At 43.7% G+C, this 24,516-nt stretch overlaps 1 protein-coding gene across 2 annotated transcripts in view; it reads left to right on the forward strand.

Annotated features, from left to right (window-relative positions):
• Positions 1 to 16,681, forward strand: part of CLINT1 (clathrin interactor 1) — a 56,530-nt gene extending 39,849 nt beyond the window's left edge. The window contains exons 7-13 of one of the 2 annotated variants that reach the window (XM_074155516.1): positions 384 to 627; positions 1,160 to 1,241; positions 5,568 to 5,645; positions 9,632 to 9,927; positions 10,666 to 10,870; positions 11,360 to 11,509; positions 16,339 to 16,681. In XM_074155516.1, the coding sequence (XP_074011617.1) occupies positions 384 to 627; positions 1,160 to 1,241; positions 5,568 to 5,645; positions 9,632 to 9,927; positions 10,666 to 10,870; positions 11,360 to 11,509; positions 16,339 to 16,508 (1,225 nt within the window). In that variant the 3' untranslated portion in view covers positions 16,509 to 16,681. Of the gene's footprint in view, positions 1 to 383; positions 628 to 1,159; positions 1,242 to 5,567; positions 5,646 to 9,631; positions 9,928 to 10,665; positions 10,871 to 11,359; positions 13,147 to 16,338 lie in introns of those variants that run through there. The other variant, XM_074155515.1, reaches the window with a different exon arrangement.
• The last annotated feature ends 7,835 nt before the right edge of the window (positions 16,682 to 24,516 follow it).

The raw sequence follows: 24,516 nt of genomic DNA on the forward strand, positions 1-24,516 counted from the left end.
TCTTGGTGTAAGAACTGAGCAGAGCTGCCAAGGGAACTTCTTGTTGCTGAAGTGTTGCATAATGTGTGGGGGAGTTCCTGTCAGAAGGTAATTAAATGTACTGCATTTAAACACTGATTTCCTATTATCCTCTGCTGTGGACTGGCAGTTAATGTTTAACAAAATAACTTGCTTCATCACTTTTGTACAGTAGGTGCAGTGCTGTGTTATGTAGATGCATTATATAAGGGTAAAGCATTTCCGTCCTCAAATGTAGGAAGAAGCAGTATTTTTATTATGAACCATCACTACAAGGAACTACAGTAACCAAAACTCTGGCGGCTTAAGCCAACTGTCCACTGAAGTCCATCACAAATGGTATTGCATTGCTTTTGTTTTTCTAGTGACAGTGACGAGGAGAAATCAAGAAGAGGTAAATCTCCCAAAGCTGAATTTAAAGATGAAGAGGAGACTGTGACAACGAAACACATTCATATTACACAAGCTACAGAAACTACCACCACCAGACACAAACGCTCAGCAAATCCTTCAAAAACCATTGACTTGGGAGCAGCAGCGCATTATACAGGGGATAAAGCAAGTCCAGAACAAAATGCTGCTGCTCACGCTGCACAGCCAACAGCGAAGGTGAGAGAGCGGAGCACAGTGAAATGTGACTTTAGAAACAGTTTTCTTCTAACCTCTCAGACAGTATCTAGTTTAGGGTAGAATTTTTGTTATGCAGCCTTCAAGGGAACTATTTTATCAAAAATGTTTAACTGGGGCTTTCAAAGGCAATGGAATGGTTTAATTACGGAGTGCCTTTTTGTGTGATTGCTTCAAAATTGAGATTTTTTTTTTTTTTTAATGTAGTCAATGCTATGTTTATTCTCTTCAGGAAAGCAAAGATAACATCTTGGCGTCAAGTGTGAGGGATTCTCCGAACCTGCACACTTACTGACAAGTTATGAAATTATCAGTTATCAGAAAAAACCCTGAGCCACTGGTTGTTCACTGTTTGATTTGAAATTTAGCCAGGTTATAGTGATTGTTGGCTTCAAAGACAAATCTGCCATCTCTCCAAAATAAAGCACCCAAAAACCCCAGAACACTTCTCAATGTCACTTAAGACAGGTGATGACATCACGAGATGAGATCTGTTGTGTGGTTTCTTCTCCAGGGTTCTGCACCCTCTGGCAGCAAGTCGTCCAATGACCTGGTTGATCTGTTGTTTGATGGAGCAAGCCAGCCGAGCTCAACAGGTAGGCACCTTTTGCTTTTATTCTCTTAAGGCATATTTTGAACGATTTCTGAGGATAAAACTGTTTGTTCTTATATAGATAGAGTAGTAGGTAAACTGAGAAATGAATACTCAAAAAAATCTAGAGCTGCCTAGAACCCTTTTAGCAAGGTACTGTATGTGCTATTGCCTGGGACTAATAAATGTTAGCAGCACAAAGATTAACTGCCAGATCAGTCTGTCGGTAACTGTGTTTGTAATGCAGTTATTTATAATTAACTTTAAAAGCAAGTGCAATCCATTCACATTCAAGCATTTCGCATAGTGCAGTTCTGAGGCCAGGCAGCTGGAGGTGGATGATCTTCATATAGCTTTCATTTGAAGTCCATGGCAAACTTGTTTCTTTATCTTATTTTGTCTTGGCACTTGCTTGATCCCAACCCTAATACTAAAAAGAAATTACTTTTAAGTAAAATTACTCATTGTAAAACATGTCCCTTCACTCTCTAAATATGCAGTTGAATTTTAAGTCCATTAACCTTAACATGAACTTACCCCTACACTCTTCAAAATGTAGTTTGTTTCTAGGAGTGTGTTAAGTTTCGGTGTATTGCATACAGGATTGACAGAGGAGTACAGGCGTTTGGTGGTTTGCTTTTCACAACCTAAAACTTTAAAGACCTGTTATTGTTCTTACAGATTCTTAATATCGAGTTTTGATTGTGACAAGCACAGAATAGAGAAAGGACTGCCATGTACTTGGGGTCTAATGGCACAGTTGGGAGGGAGTTAAGTGTGGGCAGAATTTTTCTTTAAAGATCGCTTTGAATAGCAAATAAAATACGAGCATGTGCCTTTTCATAGACAGAAACCTTTCATGTAACTTCTCTCCAGTACAAAGAAGAAATTTACTATATATGGGACCATATTCACGTTGTAGAAGTGTGTGCGTGTGTATTTTGGGGGACAACAGATAATCGGCTCCAGTCTTTGTTTTAAAGACAATGTAAAAATAACAGAGACTGTACCAAAAATGGCATCCCAGAGTGGCTGGAGCTCCACATGGGGCAAAGTGGCCGCCTTCGTGTGTATGTGAAGACTATTCTTACTCATTTCTATCTGAAGTTGTGCCACTACTGGGTGTATTGGGGTGGGAACCCCTATAATATGTCCCACTAGGTGTTTCTCTTGTAAAGTATGAGCAAAGCCAGTATTTTGAGGACTCTGTGCAACACAATTCCTTCCATCACTAGGCTACCAAAATGCTACCTCTGTAAGTATTCAATAGAATATAAACTACGTCAAAACTCTGCTGGAGGGGAGGGAAACTGTCATTGGTAATTTAGTATCAGAGATCTGTCTCAATCCTTTCTTATTTTTGGTAGATCTTTAAAACTTTGTTCACTTTTATTTTTGGGAAAGTAGATAAAGTTTATGTGCCTGTTCTGAAATGTGTTAATTCCTAATGGTTAAGAAAAAAATTTCTTTTTTTAGGCACAAATGCCCCCAAATTTAAGAATGAATTTATTTTGCCTTATTTTCTATTTTATTAACTTCATATACGAAGGTTGTTCATTGGAGTTACCACAGTTCTGCGGAATCTTAAGATCCCAAATCAATTCTGAAACTTCTGTCCAGTTCTTGTGGGAAAAGATACTAGATCCTCTTTTGGTTTTGTTTATATACATATCTATGTTTCTATTTTAATGTATAAAACCAAAATTGCATTGAAAATAGATGTTTCCACTTCAAAGTGAGGCTTCCCATATTTCAAACAGAACTATGGTGTCCATATTATAGTGTGTTTGAATCTTTCATCAGTTTGGTTCTGTGCTTCAGTGAACCTTTCTTCGTTTTGCCTTTTCTCTTCTTTTTTCCAAAGCAGCATTTAGAAGCGGTGTTGAGAAGAGGCATTACCAGCTGGTCCTGCTAAATAACCTCTTTGCTGACCTGGGAAGGCAGATGGAAAGGGTTCATTTGTAGTGACAGATCTCGCATGGGAATCTTTGAGGACGGTTCATGTTGAGAAGATTAGCACTGTCCTTCACGTGCGGATCACTTGTTATGACCACTGTTCCTTGCAGCACAGGGTGTGGGAACATTCCCAGTGTCAGGCAAGACACAGGGAAAGGGTCAAATGCAGCCTTTGATCTCTCCTGTGAAGGAACTGGCAGGGAAGTTGTGCAAATTCAGGGAACTTGGAATTTACTTGTCTATGTATTTTCAGGTGTGGAGATGTAGAAGATGGTTGGTGAGACTTGAGGGGTTACACTAAAGCAAAACAGTTTGTATGGGGGCGGGGGGGGGGGGGGGGGGGGGGTTAGTTGCCGTAAAGGAGCAATCTGTTTGAGAAGATGTAGAATCTGTGATTAAACCTGCTGGAAGTAATTTTTTTGGTGTTACTGGAGATGAGGTTCTTTAATCTTAGCTGGTGATACCTTTCTTTAGAGAGTTACTGCATTCAGCTTAAGCTCTGCCACCTCTCTCTGTAACTCCCATCTCATTTGAAAACAGGCAATAGAGGTAGAGGAAAAGTTGACTTGACAGACAATGTTGAGGTGTTATTTTGGGTTTGAACCTAGTTCTGTTTTTAAAATAAATTAATCCCTAGATACTTTGTCAAATGGTCCAGGGATAATAGACATAGCATGAGAGCATTGGTTTGTGGGTTTGGTTTTTTTTTTTTGAGGATGTGGTCAAGGGTATGTCTTCTGTATTGCTCATTCTGTATATAAACTCTCAAACCATTAGTCTGTTCTGAACTCCATAAGGATACTTGCGATTGAAAAAAAAATGATTTGAAAATGTTCTTTGCAGTAGGGAGAGTAAACATGATCAGAACAGTTTTTTTAGCTTGATATTTCACTGGCTCATCTTACCCTTTTTCATTCTCAGGTTGCAGTCAGTATAAAACTTGTATATAAACATATGTTAAGATGCTTATTAGATCACTCCAGAATTTGTGTTGAAGAAATTTCTTATCTTTGTGTGAAATCTTCTTCTCCCTCCTGAAAAGGTAGTAAAAGGATTTCAGTAGTGCTATATTTCTGAAAATTCAAAGAGACCATCCCTGCATTCCCTTCTCATGTTTTATATCATACGCTACATGCTCAGCGAGAAAAGATATTTCCCCTTGGAAGAACAGTCGCCTTCCTGGCAATGTCTACAGTAAAATAACACTAAAAAGAAATACAAGTACACATGTATTAGAAAGTGAATGGTTCCTTTTATTACTACTAGCCATTTATTAAAAAGGAGATGGTTCTAGTTTAATTAACCCAGTTGAGAGTAGCAGATGGGGCAGAATGTCTTGCAGCGATAAGACAATTCAGAAATGGCACCAGATGTTGGAAGCTGTCCCTGGTGGTGTTTGAGTGCAGCACAGATGTTCCAGTCCCACCTGGCTGGTTTCTGAGCACTGCAGGCTAAGCAGCTGTGATGTAACCTATATAATGTACGCATAACACTAAAAGCAAAATAATTGAACTGCTGCAACTTCTTCTAAGGGTGGGACTGCTTGGAGGTGAAATCTTTGAGGACAAACAAATAAGGTCAACTTCTTAGTTTTCTCAGGTCAGTGGAATACCTACTTAAAAGCACTAGTGAGGATAATTGGGTGATTTTATTTTTTTTTTGTAAAGCGTTTTATTATTTATTTAACTTTAAAAAAGGCAGCTTTCCAATATAGTTCTTAAATCTTTCTCCTGTTTTTATATCTTGGCTGTATTTTTTTAGTGAAAAATTGTTACTCTGCTGTATTGAGTGGTTAATAATTTATATGCTGTATACAAATGTCTGGTCAGAAAACTTGATGTTCCTGCTGTAGAAGGGAAACAAACTTATAAAAAAATGAACACAAATGCAAGCTCTGTCCTTGAAATCCCAATTCAAGATCACTGCAGAATCATTCATGCTTTAAGTAACACAAAAACTAAATAAAAGGCGACGTAGTTTTTCACAGTAAGCATAATAAATTAACTTTTATACAGTAAGAATGTTTGGGGTTCATATATTATGCTTTGAAAGTTTTAATTTTACAAACTGCCAAATTAGTAGCATCCCTCACTAGTTAAAAACTTGTTAACCTTTTTAATCTCCCCAAATTTATTTTTAGAGATAGCAAAACCTTGCTTCTGCAAGGCAGTTGAAAATAACCCAGTTTGTTGCTCAGGCTTGTATAAATATAGTATGGTGATGAACAGGAAAAACAGTGCTGACTTAGGGAGCAGAATCAATAAATCCATCTCGCCAAGTACAGAACAGCTTTTCTTCATAAATCCCACGCACGGTGGTTGCAGTGGATCTTTGCACAGTCCGGTAACAGCATTTGGCTTCCTTCTGTTTCTAGGTGCATCCAGTGACCCATTTGGAGGATTTGCTGATTTTAATTCAGCTGCTGCTTCAGCAAGTTTCCCATCATCGCAAGGTAGGATTAATTTACAGGTTGAAATGCTGGTTGAGGGCAGAAAGAGGGGAAGAGGTGCCACATGGCATTATTGAAAGTCACTTCCCTTTCCAGGGAAAACTGTGGTTATGTATCTGGACCACAAGTGCTCTATTGAGTAAGGAAGATGCCAACTGTCTGGCACAGCACACGTCTCGTTGGACCCAAAACTTCTTGTGAACTGTTATGTCAGGAAAAATGTTAGTAGGAGTCACAAATATATCCCTGTTTATCTAATAATATAAGCATGTAATAAGACGTAAAACACAGCACCGAGTCTAATTTTGGAATCCACTGAAAAAAGGTGTGACCTCTGGAGTGGAAAAGTAAAACCTGAAGTAAACGAGTGTGGGTCTAAATGCTGGCTGAAGAGTGCTCACTAAGCAATTAAAAAGAGCCTGGTGCATCCCACTTTCGCAGTTGTGGGCAAGGAGCTCTATTAGTTGGAGTTTTACAGTGATGTACGCTTCAAAATGACAGTATTTGTGTTTCAAACGTGACTGGCAAATTGGCTGTAGTGATAGGACCGTTCACATGATTCATCATCATAGTCTTCCCAGTGTTTTAAGTAAGGTTATTCAGCTAGCCTATTTGCAATAAAACCCAGTCATTTTTCTAATATTTCAATGCGAGTTTTTCAGATATAGGTATTAATTATTAAAAAAAAGTTAGCTGCTGTGGTGGGATAAAAAGACTTGCATGAAGTGCTTTGACAGTCAGGTTTGCCTGCTTGTGATAATGCTGTGAACTGAAAAGTTGTTAGAAGGGTTTTATGCTGCTGTTTGTAGACACGTGCAGAGGGTCCAGATCAGTCTTAGAAACTTTAATGTTATGGGCAGGACAATAAATTAAATAAGTTGAACAAAACCAAAAGATGGGATCGTGTTCAATGGAACATAGCAGCCCACGTGTGCTAGAAAAATGAGTCCCTAAAGATGTCCTCAGCTCCCACCTGTCTCCTAAGATTTAAATAAAATCTGTAATTGTTTAGAGACACGCAAATATGTTGGCCTCATCAGATCGTGTGATGAGGGGGGCCTGAGACAAACTATTTCCAAAGCTTCCAGTGATGTCTGGGTTACTACTGGAAGGTCTGGTATGTTGGAGGGGAGTTTAGTCAAGCTTTGCCTTCTGTACACAGTGCAGCCTCACCGATGGGTTTTGAAGTTGCATATATGCATTTGTGGGTTGAAGCTGACCAACGCTTTATTTTAGCTTGGCTAAATAACAATTTGTTACAGTCTCTTTCCCTTTTAGGAGAAGCCTATTAAATAAAAGATACCTAGATCTTACTTAAGTCAGGCATGAACAAGTCCCTGCCGGTCACAAGAGGAAGACTTTAGCGTCGCGTGTTGGGCCAGCCCTCGGGTTTGCCCTTGCCTGGTCGCGTGGCTGCTGCTCAGAGGTGGCGTGTGTCCGTATGGCTGGCTCAGTGCACGTGCAGTCTTTTTGAAGGCAAACACAAGCTATTCCGTAGACGTGGCCACCATCTGAAAAAATTTTCCCTTAAAATGGGACTGAAGAAAAATAAAAAATTAAAAAATTGCTGGGAAGCCACCTAAAGCAATCAGCTTCCTTCTGGTGGAGCATTTCTGGGAGCCTGTGGTGCCACCCAGCCAGGACAGTGCTGCAAACAAGCACGGCGCGGAGGGAGCTGCCTGGCCGTCGCTTGTGCAGTTAATTTGGGCAGCAGTGGTATTTGTTACTCGGGGTTCTCAGCCAGGATGTAGGATTAAGTCCAAAATGAGAAAAGAATAGCAAAGAGGTTGATCAGCAAATTTACCTGCGAGCCAGCTTTCAGTCAGCGTGCTTGTACCTCTTTCTTTATTTTGCTGTGGTAGGAAAGCTGTACTGGGCATGGATTAGTTAATACACCTTTAATTTGCTTGGCAGGAAAGAACTGCTCTAATTTTTTTTTTTTACAGGCTTTCTTAGTCAAAACCAAGTTGTTTTGCAAACACAAAGCCGCCTACTATGCAAATAATTTCTGTGTTAATACAGTCTAAATTGATACGATCCTTTATCTGCATTAACATGATTAATCTATTCCAATCACCATTATGCAAGGGACAAGGAGTCCTGTGAAATGATTAATCATTCCTGAACAGCGTAAGCCCCTCTAGAAATCTTTTCCTTCTTGATTAATCATCTTTGAAGTCCTACTGAAGGGGCAAAACCTTATCCCTTTTACCCCCACTTCCATTATTGGTGCTCAGTGCACAGGTCTGAACATAGAAGGAGCACACTCAGCATTTACTTATCTATCAGGAATATTTAAAGTAGGTTTTAATTTTTAATATGTAATACTAATTGAAACATTCTAATATAGCCCCTGTTCGTGAGGGAGATCAAAGCAAATGTTCTAGTAAGGCCCTGAGCTAATGAATATTAGTGCACTTCATGCACCGAAGTTGTTGGCAATACTTGGATTTTGTGAACAGATTTACTCTTCTACTATTCTTTAAATTCTGATGTATTAGTAAAGATAAAGATGGCTAAAGGTGGAAGGTGAGTGTTGATAAATATTTACATGGAGTGTAAAAGACTACTGCATTTTCCTTTTGAGTGGGTAGAACGCAGTTGTAGAAAACTGCTGTGGGTGGTGGTTACAGAACTGGCTGTTGGATGGGTTGGAAGTGGAAACTGGTACTAGATTCGCCTGTCCCAGCTTTCCATGTCTGAGATTCTGTTCATCTAAAGAAATTCAAGGTATGATTTAACTGTTCATTAGAATTCAAAGTTCACTTCATACGGCAATGGCATTGCTTGTGACTTAGCTGAAGTACCAAAAGTAAATCGGTGACATAATCAAAAAGCTGACCTGTACGGTGGCCCAGCCTTGGAACGCGATTCACTGTGTAGCAGTGAGAGCTGCTTAAGCGGCGTTGCTTTATTTTTAGCATCTCCTGTAGATGTTTTTGTAAGCTTTTCTTCCCCTATCGCTCCTGTGAAGTAACCCTTTTCTTGTTAATAGAAAAACATGTGTCTTTCAGAGAGATAACATCTCCTCCCGTTTGACTCAAAGGTTATGACATTCTCAGTTCACTGGTTTGTGTCTCTGGACATCTGTGATCCTGAAATAGGTACCCCAGCAGTTGTCTACAAACAGTTGTCTACTGTTGGGCTCTTCACAGTAAGATACAGAGAGCTGTGCGTTGCTGTGCTTTGATTTAAATGCTTGTCTACAAAACCCCTGGTATAGTGAAATGGAACAAAGTACAAGTGAGGAACTAAGAGTTCAGCAAAGCTGCTGCTGAGAGAATTGCTAGATCCGGGACTGAATTTCTGCTTCAAGCCAAGGCATTTAGTTCAGGAATCAAATGTAGAAAACTTAATGTGTTTTACATGAACGCTTCATGGGAAAGGAAGAAATTATTCCTTATCACCTCAAATAAGAATTCCCTGGTAACCTGCTTTCAAAGTTCTGGTTTTTAATTCCCCTCAGCTTTGTCTTATACAAAGAGCTACTAATTGTATATAACCAAATTTTGAAGTAGTTGTCTTTGGTTTATCATGATGGAATTTGCTCTATCAAGTGGCTCATTCCTGACAACTGTTCTCTCAGCAAATTCCAAGATAAAAAGTTGATAAATATTATCAAAGTTCTAGGTGCTGTTTTGACTAGAGCCCCCACTCTACCCCTAAGTTATCTTTCAGTCCTATTTCAGCTAAAGAAAACCTGTCCCTAGTTGTCTTGCATCCACAGGTGACATGTCATCAAACATCCTTCTACTTTCTGTGCATGGGTGTTTCATATTTCCTTTGCTACCTTGTTAAAATTGTTGGAATATTCATGAGAGGGAATGATGTCCAGATGGAGGTTCTACCTGCAGATGTTAATCTGGACGGACACAGATCAGCTCTCATTTGTTTCAGTTCATGGATTATGGCATTTGCTCAGTGCCTTTCTCTAACTCTTCTGCCTTTCTCTTCTCTGTCTTCCTCCTGCACTGTTGCCTTTCCTTCAGGTACAGCAACAAGTGGAAATGGAGACTTTGGTGACTGGAGTGCCTTCAACCAAGCTTCTCCTTGTCCCAGTGCTTCATCTGGAGAGCTCTTCAGCAGCACGGCCCAGCAGCCAGCTCTAGAGCTTTTCAATAGCTCACAGCCAGCTTCTGGCCAGCCTCCAGCTGCTTCAAATTCTACTGATCTTTTTGATTTGATGGGCCCCTCTCAGACAACCATGACCTCATCACTAAGTATGAATTTCTCTATGATGAACTCCAATTCTGTGGGCATCAACTTACCCATGTCAAGGTCACAGGTAACGCTGCTACTTGTACAGTTTGCTAATGGCCTTCCTCAATTAATCTTTTGCCTTTTCCTTAATCACAACATTGAAAATGAATCCATTCCATTCCTGGAATCCATACCTAGTCACTCTGATGTTGTGATCAGCATTTTGTAAGAAAGTTTTTTGTCCAAAAATGTGTGAGTAACCTCCTAAAAAGGAAAGGTGTCAAGAGTTGTTGAAAAGCCTCCATTTATAAGCTAGTCTTCTCTGGATGGTCTTCACTGTTCTCTGAAGTACTGCTGCTTTGTTGGGGAAGATGAGGTTGATGATATTTTAAATCTTAAAGCCATCCTCCACAGATTGCTTGAGGCTGGAAGCCTAGAACATATGGAGTTGAGGACTGGTCTGTTCTCCAAAACATGGAAGTGCTTGCTTCAGGGGAGTGTGTCTTCTGATACCATAACAGGTCAGCTTGGTGTTAGGAGGAAAAAATCAGTATGTTGGAGCTCAGAACTTGACTGCAGATCATCACTCTCACTCCACACATTGACATGGGAGCTTGACGCAAGTTCACAAAATGCCCTTTTAGCCCATTGTAATGGCGTAACAGCGTAAGGCAACAACACTGCTTGGGAGGAGCTGAAGTTCATGGCTAAAAATCTCATTGGGTTTTTATTGTCTTCTGTGGGAAAAATTAACACTTGTTGCTTAGTCCTGTTTCCTATTGGTAAATTTTCACGTGGATCCCAACAAGCGTTTCTTTTTTAGCCTCTGCAAGGTGTGAACGCCATGATGCCGAAGCCTAACCCTCTTTATAATGCAACCACAGAGATGGTCCAGAAGAACGCAAGCAAAACTCTACCCTCAACTTGGTCAGATCCCAGTGTAAATATCAGTTTGGACAATTTAGTACCTGGGATGCAGCCTTCCAAACCCCAGCAGCCATCACTTAATTCCATGATGCAGCAACAAAGTAAGTGATTATTGCACTGTTCTGCGTGCCTGAGCCCTGTGTGTGTTTATAGGTTGTCCCTGAGATGGAGTATTCTCTCAATTACTGGTTTTCTACGTTTAGTCATAATTGCTGCTTAAACAATTGTGATGGTTCTGACGCAAGTGGTATTGTCTAAAGGGAGACTGACATGCTGTTTGTGCATGGTTTTACTGTAGAGTTTGCACCGTTGCTGTGCAAAGATATTATTGCTGTATCTTGATTTCTGGCTTCCTAATCTTTACAACTTCTCTAGAACATGGGTAGCAGCGTGTATTGTTATAAAATGCTATTTATTATAAAAGTTTTCTGAGTACTCAGAAAACAGGGAAATGAGCAAAATGGCTAATTTTTTTGGCCAGCATATCTTTGTTCACGGCAGTTACCACATAAGCTTCTTAAAATACCTGAGCACCTTCAGTATCAGATTCTGATTAACGATGTTTGCATCCTCGCTCTCGTTTTTCGCAGATATGCAACAACCTATGAATGTCATGACTCAAAACTTCGCAGCCGTGAACCTCAATCCTCAGCCGAACATGATGCCTGTCCGACCCCCGACAAGCCCATTGATGGGAGGGCCCATTTCTGTGGGGATGGGGATGCCCGGTGTGATGTCAGGTACGATGGGAATGGCCTCCATGGGACCCACGCCGATGATGAACCAGGGAATGATGGGAATGAACATGAACATGGGAGTGCCGGCTACGGGAATGGGTCTGACGGGCACAATAGGAATGGGGGTACCCAATATCGCTATGACCTCTCTGACTCCTGGGACTGTACAACCCAAGCAAGATGCCTTTGCAAACTTTGCCAATTTTAGCAAATAAAGATTGTAAAATAAATAAATGAAATGAAATCAAATAAATGGGCAGACTGAATGAAGGATTTTTAGCTGCACAAATATAGCTGGGCAAGGGATGGAAAACACTGATCAATACCTTTTTTTTTTTTTTTCTTTATCAGTTAAAGTGTCTACATAAAGAACCAAAAGCTATTTTCTAAGTGTTGAAATAACTAGTGTTCAAATTCTGGAGAGGTGAAAGGTTCTTCTGAGGAATGTGTTAGATGATTTTGCAAAATAATTTGTATTGAGACCATCAAAAACCCTTTCCTATGTAGAAGAACCAATTTTAACTTTCAGACTTGATGGAAGACTGGAATTGGGGGTTGGGTGAAAATGTTTGAATCTAATTTTATACTTTGCTTTTCTTTCTTGAAGAGCTTGACTTTCTTTCCCCCCCCCCCCCCCCCCTCCCTGATCGCTTTGTCATAGTTGGATCATTCCTTTTACTACCACCGAGTCCACAATTGAAGTCACACAAGTACGATGATCAGTTTTTTATAAGAATATCTATTTTTGTCCAAAAATGGCTTACATATGTGATTATGGCTAATTCAAAGGGACCTGGAATGTATATATACTTTTGCTAATATTCCAGCCACACTGCTCTATTACCCAAATTTTTACTGTAAGAATCCTCTCTCAGCAATTTGGTGAGCAACAGATTTTTTTTTGGGATCTTACCGTGCTTCCGTTGTTGTAACGGATACCCAGTGCAGGTCTGGGAGAAGCTTTATCCGAGACTGCTGGAAGGTTTCCTTTCAGAAAACTCCAGAAAATGCACTTTGTTGCAGTTCTTTTACAGTGGCGCTCGGCATCCTTTGTACCACCAATATCCCTACGGAGCCACTGATTTAGGGCATCGGCAGCAGTCAAAAGGCAAAAATACTTATTTTTTGCATCATTACAAAAAAAAAAAAGTAACAAAGTTAATTACACTTAAGTTATATAAATCGATAACCCTACCTAATCCAACAGCATTGAATCTTAGCTTTTATACGGCATTTGGTGATTCTTTTGTGTAAATATGGCATTAGCAGCTGTGGAATCCAATAGAGGAGGAAAAAAAAAATTATATATATTAATAAAGGAAACCTGTAGCAGTCAAAGATTTTACTGATTTACTGAAAACAAAAGAATGAATTAAGATTTTTGGGATTTTTGTTTTTCCTTCTGTAATTCTGCATTTAAGTTCACATGAATCATGATTCTAGAATCTGGAATACAAAGACATTGTTATATTCACAAGCTGGGAATATTGTTAAGAATAAGCACTATACTATAGGTATGAAATTTATTGCCTCCCTTTTCTTATGTTGGATTTCTTTTTTATTATTAAATTGATAAAACTTTGTTTCCATTGTATTCATAATGTTCTGTTATACATAACATTAAAATGTTCATTAAAATCAATGTTGGGCTGCTTTTCCTTTCATTCCATTTGACGTTTATGAGAGCATTTGGGAAAAAAAATAATTATAATTTGGGCAAAGTAATTTTTATAAATAATTTAAAATTGTTTAATGACTTCTTATCTGAAGCCTTTCCTATCTGGCTCTACTGTTAGGAATTAAAAATGAAGCAGGCAAGATATCCTGACCCGCTTCAGCCTTGCTAATGCTCCATCTACAACATTTCTAATTAGGCAGAAATTCATGTACTTCAGCTAAGTGGTAATGAAAAGTGATTCATTTGCTGAATAAGAGATGAGAGTGAGTGTAATTAGCTGACTGCGGTTTTTAATCTTTCAACAATTCAATGTGTTTAAATTAGTTTCAAAGAATAGGAGCTTTCAAGTGTTGTTACATCAAAGTAATCAAGGCAGGCTTGAACGGCTGAGTAGGAGAGATCGCTCGGGTTCCTGTTCTGAAACCTTTAAACTTATTTGGAATAAATCATCTTCAAAACCTCTAGTTCTAACAGATGGGAAGATTCAAACTGGTTCAATATACGCAAAATTGTGGTGGGAAGAAAACTAGTTCCCAGGGTGGCAGATGGATGGTGAGGAAAACTAAACCTATAGTCGATGTTGCTGTCTGAGTCGTGCCGAGAGGGTCCGGAGCTGCTCCGTGGTCTCCAGGTGGTTTTCTGGGGAGTAGGGGGAGTCTATCCATAATGCTGTTCTTTTAAGGTAAATTTAGCTTGTTAAATAGTCAGCTTTGAGATGAAAGATCCTGTCCTTGTTCGGGTTGCTCGTATCTCTTCAGAGGGAACCAGGGATTCAGCTTCTAATCAAGAGATTAGTTATACTGAAGGACGTTTGTCAGGAGTTAGAATAACTCTGGTGGAAAACATTTGGTCAGTTTAGAGTGAGTGGATCTTTGTGGTTGTCTCCGTTACATCTTCATCAAGGGTACACAGGCTTCTGACTCCCTGCCCCTGCCAGGCATCGTTCATCTTATGGATCAGTATCCTAACCAGGAAGAAGGTTGTGTAGAGCTTAAAGAGAAGTTTTTTCAGCCTGGCAGATTTCCTGCTCATCCACCTGCAGGCAGAGCTTTGAACTAAAATAAACATCAGAAAAGGCAGCCCAGAAAGATTCCCGCAGGCCGAGGGGAGGTGTAACCCTGTGCGTCTTCCACCTGCAGCGATGAGAGCCTGTTGCATGGAAGCTTTATCCCATTCTCTCCCCCAGTTAGGAGACACGGATGACAGGTCGCAGTGCTTACCAGAATATAGTTTACATCTTTAGATAAATATAAATGATGGGTTGTGTTTACTTAAAACGGTATTGAATTTGTTTGAGACAGGTATCATCTCAAAATGCTTCCATCTCTGATATTTCAGGTAGGAGCAAAATAGTATATTAAAAATAGACTTTATCTTTCTAGGTGAAAATACAAAGGAGTTACTGTGTGAATGATGACAGATCTACCATTTATCAGCTGCTGCTTAAAATAACCTAAAATCATGCTACTATTGTCAGTTAGTACAACTCCTTGCTTTATTTTCAAAGCTGGGCCCAGCTGTAACTGGGATCTGCCCAGAAGCCTCTGCCTGCTACAGGGTGTGCTGTCCCACTGGTGTGTACTGGGCTGTCCCTCGCTGCCCCTTGGCAAAAGTCTGACTTCCTTGCTCTTGCCCCGGGCTTTAGCACCTCTCCTGTGATGACAGGCTGAGAGAGTTGGGATTGTTCAGACTGGAGGAGAGGTAGCTCTGGGGAGACCTTATAGCCCCTTCCAGTATCTGAAGGGGGCTACAGGAGAGATGGGGAGGGATTCTTTGTCAGGGAATGTAGTGATGGGATATGGGGTAATGATTTTGAACTGAAGAAGGGTAGATTTAGATTAGATACTGGGGAGAAATTCTTTATTGTGAGGGTGGTGAGGCTGGAACAGGTTGCCCAGGGAAGCTGTGGATGCCCCATCCCTGGAAGTGTTCGAGGCCAGGCTGGATGGGGCTTTGAGCAACCTGCTCTGGTGGGAGGTGTCCCTGCCCAGGGCGGGGGGGTGGAACTAGATGATCTTTAAGGTCCCTTCCAACTCTAACCATTCTATGATTCTATTCACAAGGCATTCTATGTGCCTTAAAAAAAAAATAAAAAATAAAGTGTTCAAATTATGATGGTAGCGTTAAAGCGTGTGAGGTACAAAAGCCCAGCCCGAGGCGTGTACTGCTGCCTGCAGAGCCGAGTCCCAGCTGGTAAAGCAGCCTGGGAATTCAGAGCCTACGGGGAGCAAATAGAAGGAATTAACTGTCTGGTTTTAAGAAGTAAACTTTTCCCATCTCTGCATTCTGTAGTTTCTAAACTTATGAAGAGTTCAGGTAAAATCAGTGCAATCCTTTGTAACAGATGTCTCGAGAAGAGGAGGATGAATGCATCCCTCTGTGTGTATTTATGGAATCATTCAAAAAATGCATCTTGATGTGGACAAAGGAGTAATAAATTCCAGCACAGGTGCGAGTTCAGTGATAACTGGTGCATCCACCGTGTTCTACAAAAGAAATTATATTCGAAACGGCTAAACAAGGGTATTTATAGCAGCATCTGTTTCGGCTCTATCTGTCAGCGAGGAGCAGCCTGACAGGGCTTCGGGGAGGGGCCGGGGGGGGATTTATCAATGGCGTGTTTACATAATGCAGGCAGGCGCCCGCACCCAAGGTGATACCGGCTCAAACAGGATAACAAATATCTAAAGACACTTTTATTCTCAGAGGCCTCTGCTCCAGGAGTCGCTCTACAAAATTGCCTCCACGTTCCTCCGTGCGTGGCCGTAAACACTTTTACAGCGTATGACATTTTTTTTAGTGCCATCACTTGGTTCTGATTAAAGCTTCTAATGGCAAAGGATTTTTTTTTTATTTTATTTTTTAGGTTTTTTTCTCCCCTCCCCATCCTCCCCCCTCAATTTTATTCCAAGAATTGTTTCAGGCAAACCCGTTGGGCTTGCACACACATTGAAACTCCTTGTTTTAAATGAAATATTCAATTTGATCGCAAAGGAAGCTTTTTTGGTTTTGGTTCGTGCTCAAGAACTCTCAGCAAAGTGACAAACCGCTTACTGTGCAGCGCCGGGTACCTGCTGACAGATTTGACTGGCAAAAGCTAAAAGTATGAAAGAGGTAATTGGAAACTAAACACTGAATACTTGTATCCTTCCAGTTATTCCCGCCAGGAGCAACGCCCGCAGCACGGGAACAGTCGTCGCCCTCCTCTTCCATTGGGAATGGAAGTGCGGCTCCTTCCCAGGGAAGGCTGCCCTGCCCCGTCCTCGGAGCCTGGGGCCGCGGGAGGGGATGGAGCCAACAGCCAGAAACAGAGAATCGGGGTGAGCCTTTTTCCCCAAACCACTTGGACTTAGGGCTGACTTTAACCTTTTAACCATTTCATTGGGAGAAGGGCTTCCCTGGGGGATTGGTGGGAGGATGGTGGTGGTTGTAGCCAGGCTGCTAATACTGCATTTCGGGAGCTGCTTTTAGGGCTTTGAGGAAAGAAGGAAGAAAGGAAAAAAAAATAGTAAGTTGCAAAGACAACCAGGTGAGCCGGGTTAATGTTGTGAGACCGAAGAGGATGATGGCCTGTGGAATTTGTAAGTCAATCTGTACGGCTTGTTCAATGGTCTGGGCACAGTTTTATCTCGCTGGGGTGCTGTGGAAGTTTGCTTCTCTGTGCAAAATGACCTTTAAAAATTAAGATGTGGCTCATTTTCATTTTTTATGTGCTTCTGCATCCACAATTCAGATAAGGAAGGAAAAGAGGCAAGAGAGAAATTCTGCAGGAAGCGGGAAATGAAGAAAGGTGCCTTTGCAGAGCTTAAGAGTTTCCCTGGATGGCTGCAGCCTGGGGGTGCTTTACAGGGCGTAACGCAGCTCTGCGTCGATGCACGTTCAGCGTTGATGAACAGCACAGCGCAGGCTCAGCTCATCTCCGCTTTCAAAAATGTCTTTACTCCTCACAAATTTGCAGATTTTTCTTTTTAAAATCATGCCATAAGGCACCGGGTCAGTAATTAACTGGTTCTTTAATAGAGCTACAATTACTTTGTTTCATGATAAGGGAGGGGAGGAAGAATGCATTCCAAGACAGAGCTACTTTCGACATCTGGGAACCTCCTAACAGCTGGCTATCTAATGAATATGCATCTGCTTAAGAGGCTGTAGGCCATTAATAAACCAATAGATATAAAACAGAAACAATCTTTGTCAGCTTCAAATGAGATTGGATGCAATGTGCTGTGAAGTGTCACTGTCACATTGAATCCAGCCGGGGAGGTTAACGCTCCTCGGTACTGGTGGCTCCGTGGCGGAGGCGGTGCGGGGAGAAAGCTGGGATCACAGAGCTTTGCCGGGGGGGTTCTGCGTGTTTTTGCCTCGTTATTTCTCCCGGTGCCGGTTGCGTTTGAAGCACCGGTGACCCTTCATTTGCAACTTCTAGTCTTGGCTTTTTTGGTTTGCCAGAGGAGGATGTGGTTTTTTCCTACTGAAATGATTCGAGCGATACGGGAATCGATCACGTGAATAAATGACTGGGGAGAAGTTACAGGGATGTGATAAAAATGCACCTCTTTGACTGAGAGCTGGGGCTCTGCAAGGAGACCAAGAACACCCCGTGTGCCATGTTGTACAACGGGATTGTTGTAGGGTGAAATAAACACCCTTAAAAACAGTGACGCTGACCTCATTTGACTATAAAAATATCTCTGACCCCTTAAGAGTTGTAGCTGCGCTTGTTCCGAGGTGTGTAGCATCGTGTGTTGTCCCAACCTGCAGCACCGTGTGCTATCTTGTATCACTATATGACTCTGCACCTTTGATTCCCGTGGCAGCTCCCATAAAATAGGAAGTGGAGTTACCGTTATTTTAGGCTCCTCATCCCTTCTGCACAGCTGTCCCGTCCAGCCCAGGTTGGTCCAGAACGTTCTTCCTTTCAACGCCTCGTCACACTGAACAGCAGCCTCTTGAAGCGGCGATAATTATTTTGAGGAGAAATGTTAACGAGGTGGAATTTTCCTAAGAGAAAAAACTGTGATTTCATCTTAACCCACAGCAACGGTCAAAGTTCCTGTCAGCTGTTGATTTACCGGGCTGCAGGCTCCCCTGGCACCGAGAAGGGGCAGCTTTTATTGCTGTGGGGAACCGGAGCAGTGATCCTGTACCTCCCTGGGCTCTGCTCTAGAGCCAGACAGACCCTATACATTTGAGTTCCCAGGAATCATAGAATCATAGAATGGTTAGAGTTGGAAGGGACCTTAAAGATCATCGAGTTCCAACCCCCCTGCCATGGGCAGGGACACCTCCACTAGAGCAGGTTGCCCAAAGCCCCATCCAGCCTGGCCTTGAACACTTCCAGGGATGGGGAATCCACAACTTCCCTGGGCAACCTGTTCCGGTGCTTCACCACCCTCACAGTAAATTAAGATTTGGGATTGTTTTCTTTGCAACTCAGTTGTAAAGGGCAGCCTTGGTTTAGCAGGAAGATCACCGTAGCGTTAAGCTCTTTGCCCCCTGATTTACAGGTTTTAGTTACGAGAAAATGGAAGCAGGAAAAGTTAAAATGGGAAGATGAGTGCTCTGTAATTACTGCAGACCCTTTCTAGCAACTTCTCAAGAGAGAAAACTATTGCACTCTGTATCATCACATTGATATAATTTAAGCCAAAATCTGCTCAAAAGATTGACTTAATTCCTAGAATAGTATTTTTCTTACCCTTAATTATGAAGTTTTAAAACAGAAGATTATTGAAAGCCTGTTCCAGAGCTGCAGCCTCACTGGTGACAAATGTAACTTCTCAGACTTCAGGTTTTGCACCAAGGGTTGGTGTAAAGGGGGGGTGTGAACCGCTGCGCTGCAGCCCAGCACCTCCGGGGGTTTTGTGGGGTACGATGTTCTGTTCTTGCTTGGGCTGTGAGTGCTGCTGCCCAGGCTCGGGGCAGGAGGAAGCCCTCGTCCCTTCTGCTCACAGGTGGGTCACAGATTTGCATCGCACCTTCCCTCCCTCCCCAGCTCTGCCTTTCATCCCAGCATTAACAGGACTGAGATGTTACGGTTTTATCTTTTTTGAGACAGACAAAAGAGCAAGCTGTAAAGGAGGGCTGTCCTTTTAAATACTTTAAATTTTCAAGGTCGTTTGTGGAGCTTTTATCAATCAGAAAGCTAAATTCATACAAAAAGCATCTATAATGAACCAAGCGTATCTTGAACCTTATCCCTTCAGCTGAATACGAATTATCTAGGAAGGTGCTTCAGCGGCCACGTTCTCCAAGTTCAGCATCCTTGTGAACATTTATAAAGTAAGCAGAGAAGCCACTACTGTTGTGGTTTGGCATCTATCAATTTCTTGTCTTTTTTTTTCTGCAATTGATTTATTAATTATAGCATCTTAATGATCTATTTAAAATAAATAAACCATTTACACCATTTCAAAGGTATTTTGTGATGTTCAGCTGATATTAAAATAGCACCAGCCTTATGTGCTTTTTCAGCAAGTGACCTAATTAGTTAATAAAGTAATTGAATATTAAAAAGGATGTTGCAAGTGATTAAAATTTAAGAGCCTTCAGAACATTATTAAAGCTATAAATCATACATCACTGTTTTAATTTGCATAGCTACAGAATTACTAATGGTCCCACATGCATAAGCTACTTGGCAATTAGTCTTTTAACAAACTGTTGGTGATACTACGAGGTTACCAAAATCTTTCCCCATTTTTGATTTGCAAACAAAATCCAGGATGAGAGAACACTAAGGGTTAAATTCCTAAAAGCCAGGATATTCTGTTCTTTCATGTCTCCCTCTGCCCTTGCCTCTGTTCACCCCTTGTCCCTCATCTTTCCAGCCAGGGGACTGCATCCTCCCAACTCCCACCAAGGTGTAAAACAGAGAGGAGGAAGCATCTGCCTCCACCTTGAGCTTCCTAAATCTGGCCTTGGGGCACTTTTCCAGCCCAGCCTGATGTGCACAAATCTCCCTGCCTGGTGCTGGGACAGTCTCTGTGTGTGTCTCTCACGTACGACTGTCCCCACACCACTTTCCTTCCCATCACCTGGACTCCAGCTCCATATCAGCGCTGGGGGGGCTGAGCAGAGAGCGTGGGTGACAGCAGGCACTTGCTCTTTGTCCCGTGGATGTTGTCTTTGGGCCGTAGAAAAGAACCAAACCAGCTGATTGTCACCTTCTACTCCCTACGCTGGGGCTTGCAGCACATGGGAAACCTTAAGTATCTGCAAACAAAAAAGGGTTGGAAAAGTGTCACTGATCTGGATGCACCTGCTCTGCCTGCGCCACCGGGTGCAGCCCGCTGGCCGGCGCAGTGGTGGCAGCGAGGGTCAGCCGCCCGCGGCCCCTGTTCCATGCCCTGGGCTGGCTGCAGGCAGGAGGCGAGACAGGATGACAGTTTTCAACTTAATTAGAGACAAACTGCTTTAGCCAGATGAGCTGCCCCCAGTCTCCCCTCTCACCAGCAGCCAATGTCCCTGCGGTGACATTCCCGGCCTCGGGAACACCGTCCAGTGGGGTACGGGCCAGCGTACAGGCAGCGCACGGGTCGCTCTGGCTTTAGGACCTGCAGCCGGAGGAGAGAAACGACGGTGCTGAGGGCAAAGCCGCATAAAGCCAATGCCCTGGTGTGCCACGGACCCCCACATCGGGCAGCCAAAGGGTGGAGAGAGGGACAACGGCCAAAGCCTCGTTCCCCCCCAAACGCTGTGGGTGTCATTGCTCTGTGGGTGTCATTGCTCCCTCCTCCCTGCGCCGCACAGCCCCGGGGCTCCCTCTGCGCCCCCAGACTCTTTTGTTGCTCCCACTGCAGGGACAGACTCACAGCAAAGGAGGGTGCCCCAGCAGTTGCCGATTTCCCACCTTTTCCCTTGAGAGAGGCAGGATCTTCCCTCTCTCTCTGGGAACTGGGGGCGCACCATCCCAGCCCCTCACAGGGACGCAGGGACTGTCACCTGCCTGGCTCTTGCTCCCCAGCTCCTCCTTCCCTCGGTGGCTGCAGGGGAGCTGCTTGCGTGAGCTGGTACCTTCAACGTGTGACTCCCAAGCCCTTGTTTCTAATGGAGCAAAAAAGACATCACAGAACAGCATTTACATGCAAGACAAAGATGTCATTTCCACCCAGTCAGCAGAAGCCTTGACGTAGTTTTAGCTATTAAACTGCGCCGGCTGCTACATTACCAGCAGAAATTCTTTTTTTTGTGCTGCAAAAAACTTTTCAGGAGCTTCCTTTGAAGCCTTTGTTGAGGTCAGGGGCTGCAGCCTCTTGCAATCTTTCCCTGTCAGCCCGCAGCACTTTTTGAAAGCCCTTACACTGGATATTGTGACAAAGCCCAGCTCTTTATTCATTAGTTTACACTTGGTAATAGATGTGAGGCCGGGGTAGAGGATGGCTCTCGGCAAGCGATTCACACTCTGCTGCACTAACGTTTGCCGTGTCTTGAATAGCTGGAGACAGTACAATCGTCTTTTAAGGGTTCCATGTTTTTAATTAAAAGAGCAAGCTGAGGAACGGGTGACTTCAGAGCATTTTGACCCAACAAGGACTGACAAGCACATCGCTGCTTTAAAATAAATTAATTAATGCCCACTATCTGACTGGTATAAAGCTGTCAGCACGTGAGGAGGGTGGGCAAACCCAGATGCAAAGCAGTTTTGTAAACTGGGCTGCGTACACGCAAACGTTACTGCGACACAAGCACCACCCCCAGTGCCAAAGGCGCTGGGAGAGACTGGAGTCGATACCAGCTCACACCATTGGGCCGATTTTAGGGCAAATTACATCAACGATCTGTTTCAGCGCCCCTTGACTCCACCGCCCAGTTTCACTTCAACCTTGCAACGTCCCCCGCCGGCGCTCACGGTGTCGGTGGGAGAAGGGGCCGGGAGCTCAGGCCGGGGTGACACACCGGCTCGGGGGTGCCCGCAGGACGAGCACATTCTGCACAATTACAGATGTTTTGTTTTTAAACATCTGGTTTACAAAACACCGCAAACACACGCCACTTGAGAAGCGAACATAGCTGGTGCTTCTCACCAAATAACCCTTTCCTCACCCATAATCAGCAATTGTCTCATATTCCACACGTGTCCCTAACAGCCCGTTCCACGTGGGATCCCTTCCCTGCGAGACAGGCCTCCAAAGGAGGACAAGTGAAAGACATTTCCCTGCTCTCAGATTTAAACAATTCCAATTTCATGGCAGTTGCAAGAGGGCAAATTGATGACTTGTCTCACACACCAACTTCTGCAGCTCAGGGCTGGGCTGCAGAAATGGGCGACTCCGCTGAAAACCTCCTGTTGCCCACCTGGCTTTCACTGGGCCTGGGCAAATTAGGTAGGTGGTTTTTAGCCATGAAGCTCAAATCCCTGACCGAGATCTAACTACAGGCCAGGAAGCACTGTCATCTCACACACATACAGTTTTTCAAGCCTGCCAAAACACTGATTCCCCACAAAGACAGCTCCAAGTGATACTGGAAGAGTTACTGGTGGAGCATCTTCCCATTGCATGACCTGCTACAGCATCTGCACCAGAACCTTAACTTCCGAAAAACAAAAGGACAGGCATGTTCCCACTGCTCACCACGTTCTCAAGGTGTCACAGCAGTAGCAGGAGAGGCAGAAACATATTCCCTCGAGCGTTGTTTTGATCCTGTTTATCCCTGGGTGTGGAAATGCCTGTCAGCAAAGACCTGGATGGAGCAACCAAGCAACTAAAAAATAAGTCTCCCTCCAGTTGTCTCTTCCACCATTTTGGCAGCTTTGGGATGTTGCCTAACACTTGCTTTCCCCCCAAAGAATCAGAAAGGAGCCCTTCTTCCCAGCAGAGAAGCGTGAGATCAGTAACTTTCTGCTTCCTGGTCCAGCCTTTCCCGTCCTCGCAGCAGAGACGGCGGCTGCCTCCAGCCTCCGCAGCCACAGCATCGTTTCGTGCTCTTTCCGCCGAGCGCGGCGCAGCATCCCGTTTGCCATCCTTCCTGCTTCTCTCTGCCATTAGCACGACAGCATCAGCTCTTCCACTCAGACTCCCACATCCTTTTTCCTGATCAACACGTCGTATGATTGTTCCGTTGGCCACGCTTTGATGGGAAAAACTTATTGCACTTGAGGCTGATACCCCCAAGAAGGGCAGGACAGAAAGGGGCTGGTTTCCTTCTTCAAGCCCACGCTGGTGCATTTACAGAGAGCTCTCTCACAGCACCCATACTCTCAAAGCATATTACTTTATAGGATTTATTCTACTGCATCGTTGTGCATAAATGACACACGATCTCTGCCTGTAAATATATGACAAGATACGGGTACCCACGGAGCACTGTTTCACAGCTTGGGCAGCATCTGCCAGCGGTCGCTGTTTCCAGCTGTGTTCTAGCACACCCGGTACCAAGCAGCACCAACTCCTGCTTTCCTTCTACAGCCAGTGTCTCCCCCAGCCAAGGTCATCATCCCCGTCAGACGGCTATAGGACTCCTACTACACTTATACCGAAACCCAGGCACAGCAGTTACCTGTGAGAGCCACGCTACCGCTCCTGCGGCTTGGCCCGGCGACAGTCCCCTCTGCTAAGGGCTGCTCCCAGCAAGGGCTTCAGATTTGTGCCTGCGTACTCTCGGTGACAAACCCGGTGACGTTTTGCCTGCTTCGGTGTTTCCTTTGCAGGTTCTGGTGCAAGATCCAGAAATCAGTTTTGCAGAGAATGCCCCTAAGCCAACACACAATGACAGATTTTTGGCCAGGTCCTGCCACCGCCTCCTGTTGTCAGCCCCTGGCCTGGAGGTGAGGGCTCTTTCCCAGCAACTTCGACTTCAGCCACGCGATTACATCACATTAGCCAGGACATTCATTTTTATGGGGGATCTCCATTCAGCCTGTTGAGGTGGGAAGTGATGTTCTGCTGAGATCTAACACATAACTACCCACGAGGGCCGCAGCACCTGGGGCCTGACCTTGGCACCGCAGAGCAGCAGATGCCGTGTCTGAAGAGCATCCAAACTCCTGGGCCTGAGCGCGGTCACAGCCCGCACGCATCCCACAGATCCACTCGGGATGTCCGGCTGCCCCAGTCTCCCCTCTACCTGCTCCTAGGGACACAAGTGGATCCAGAGGACACACAGGGAGGAGCACGGCCACCACTTAACGCACCCCAACGTCAGGGAGAAGGTGGTGGAGAGCCCATCCCACCACCCACCTGGGTTCCTGCAGTTCGGCAAGTTCCCGGGGCGGCTTTTTTAGGGAAACCCGGGTTTCCCTTCAACCTGCTGCCACCTCGTGGGGAGCGAGAGCAGCGAACACGGGGGATGCAGCATCCCGAGTTCTTCCCCGTCAGAGTCAGGGAAGGGG

This window comes from Numenius arquata, chromosome 11, assembly GCF_964106895.1.
Source record: "Numenius arquata chromosome 11, bNumArq3.hap1.1, whole genome shotgun sequence".
In the NCBI taxonomy this organism is placed as follows: Eukaryota; Metazoa; Chordata; class Aves; order Charadriiformes; family Scolopacidae; genus Numenius; species Numenius arquata.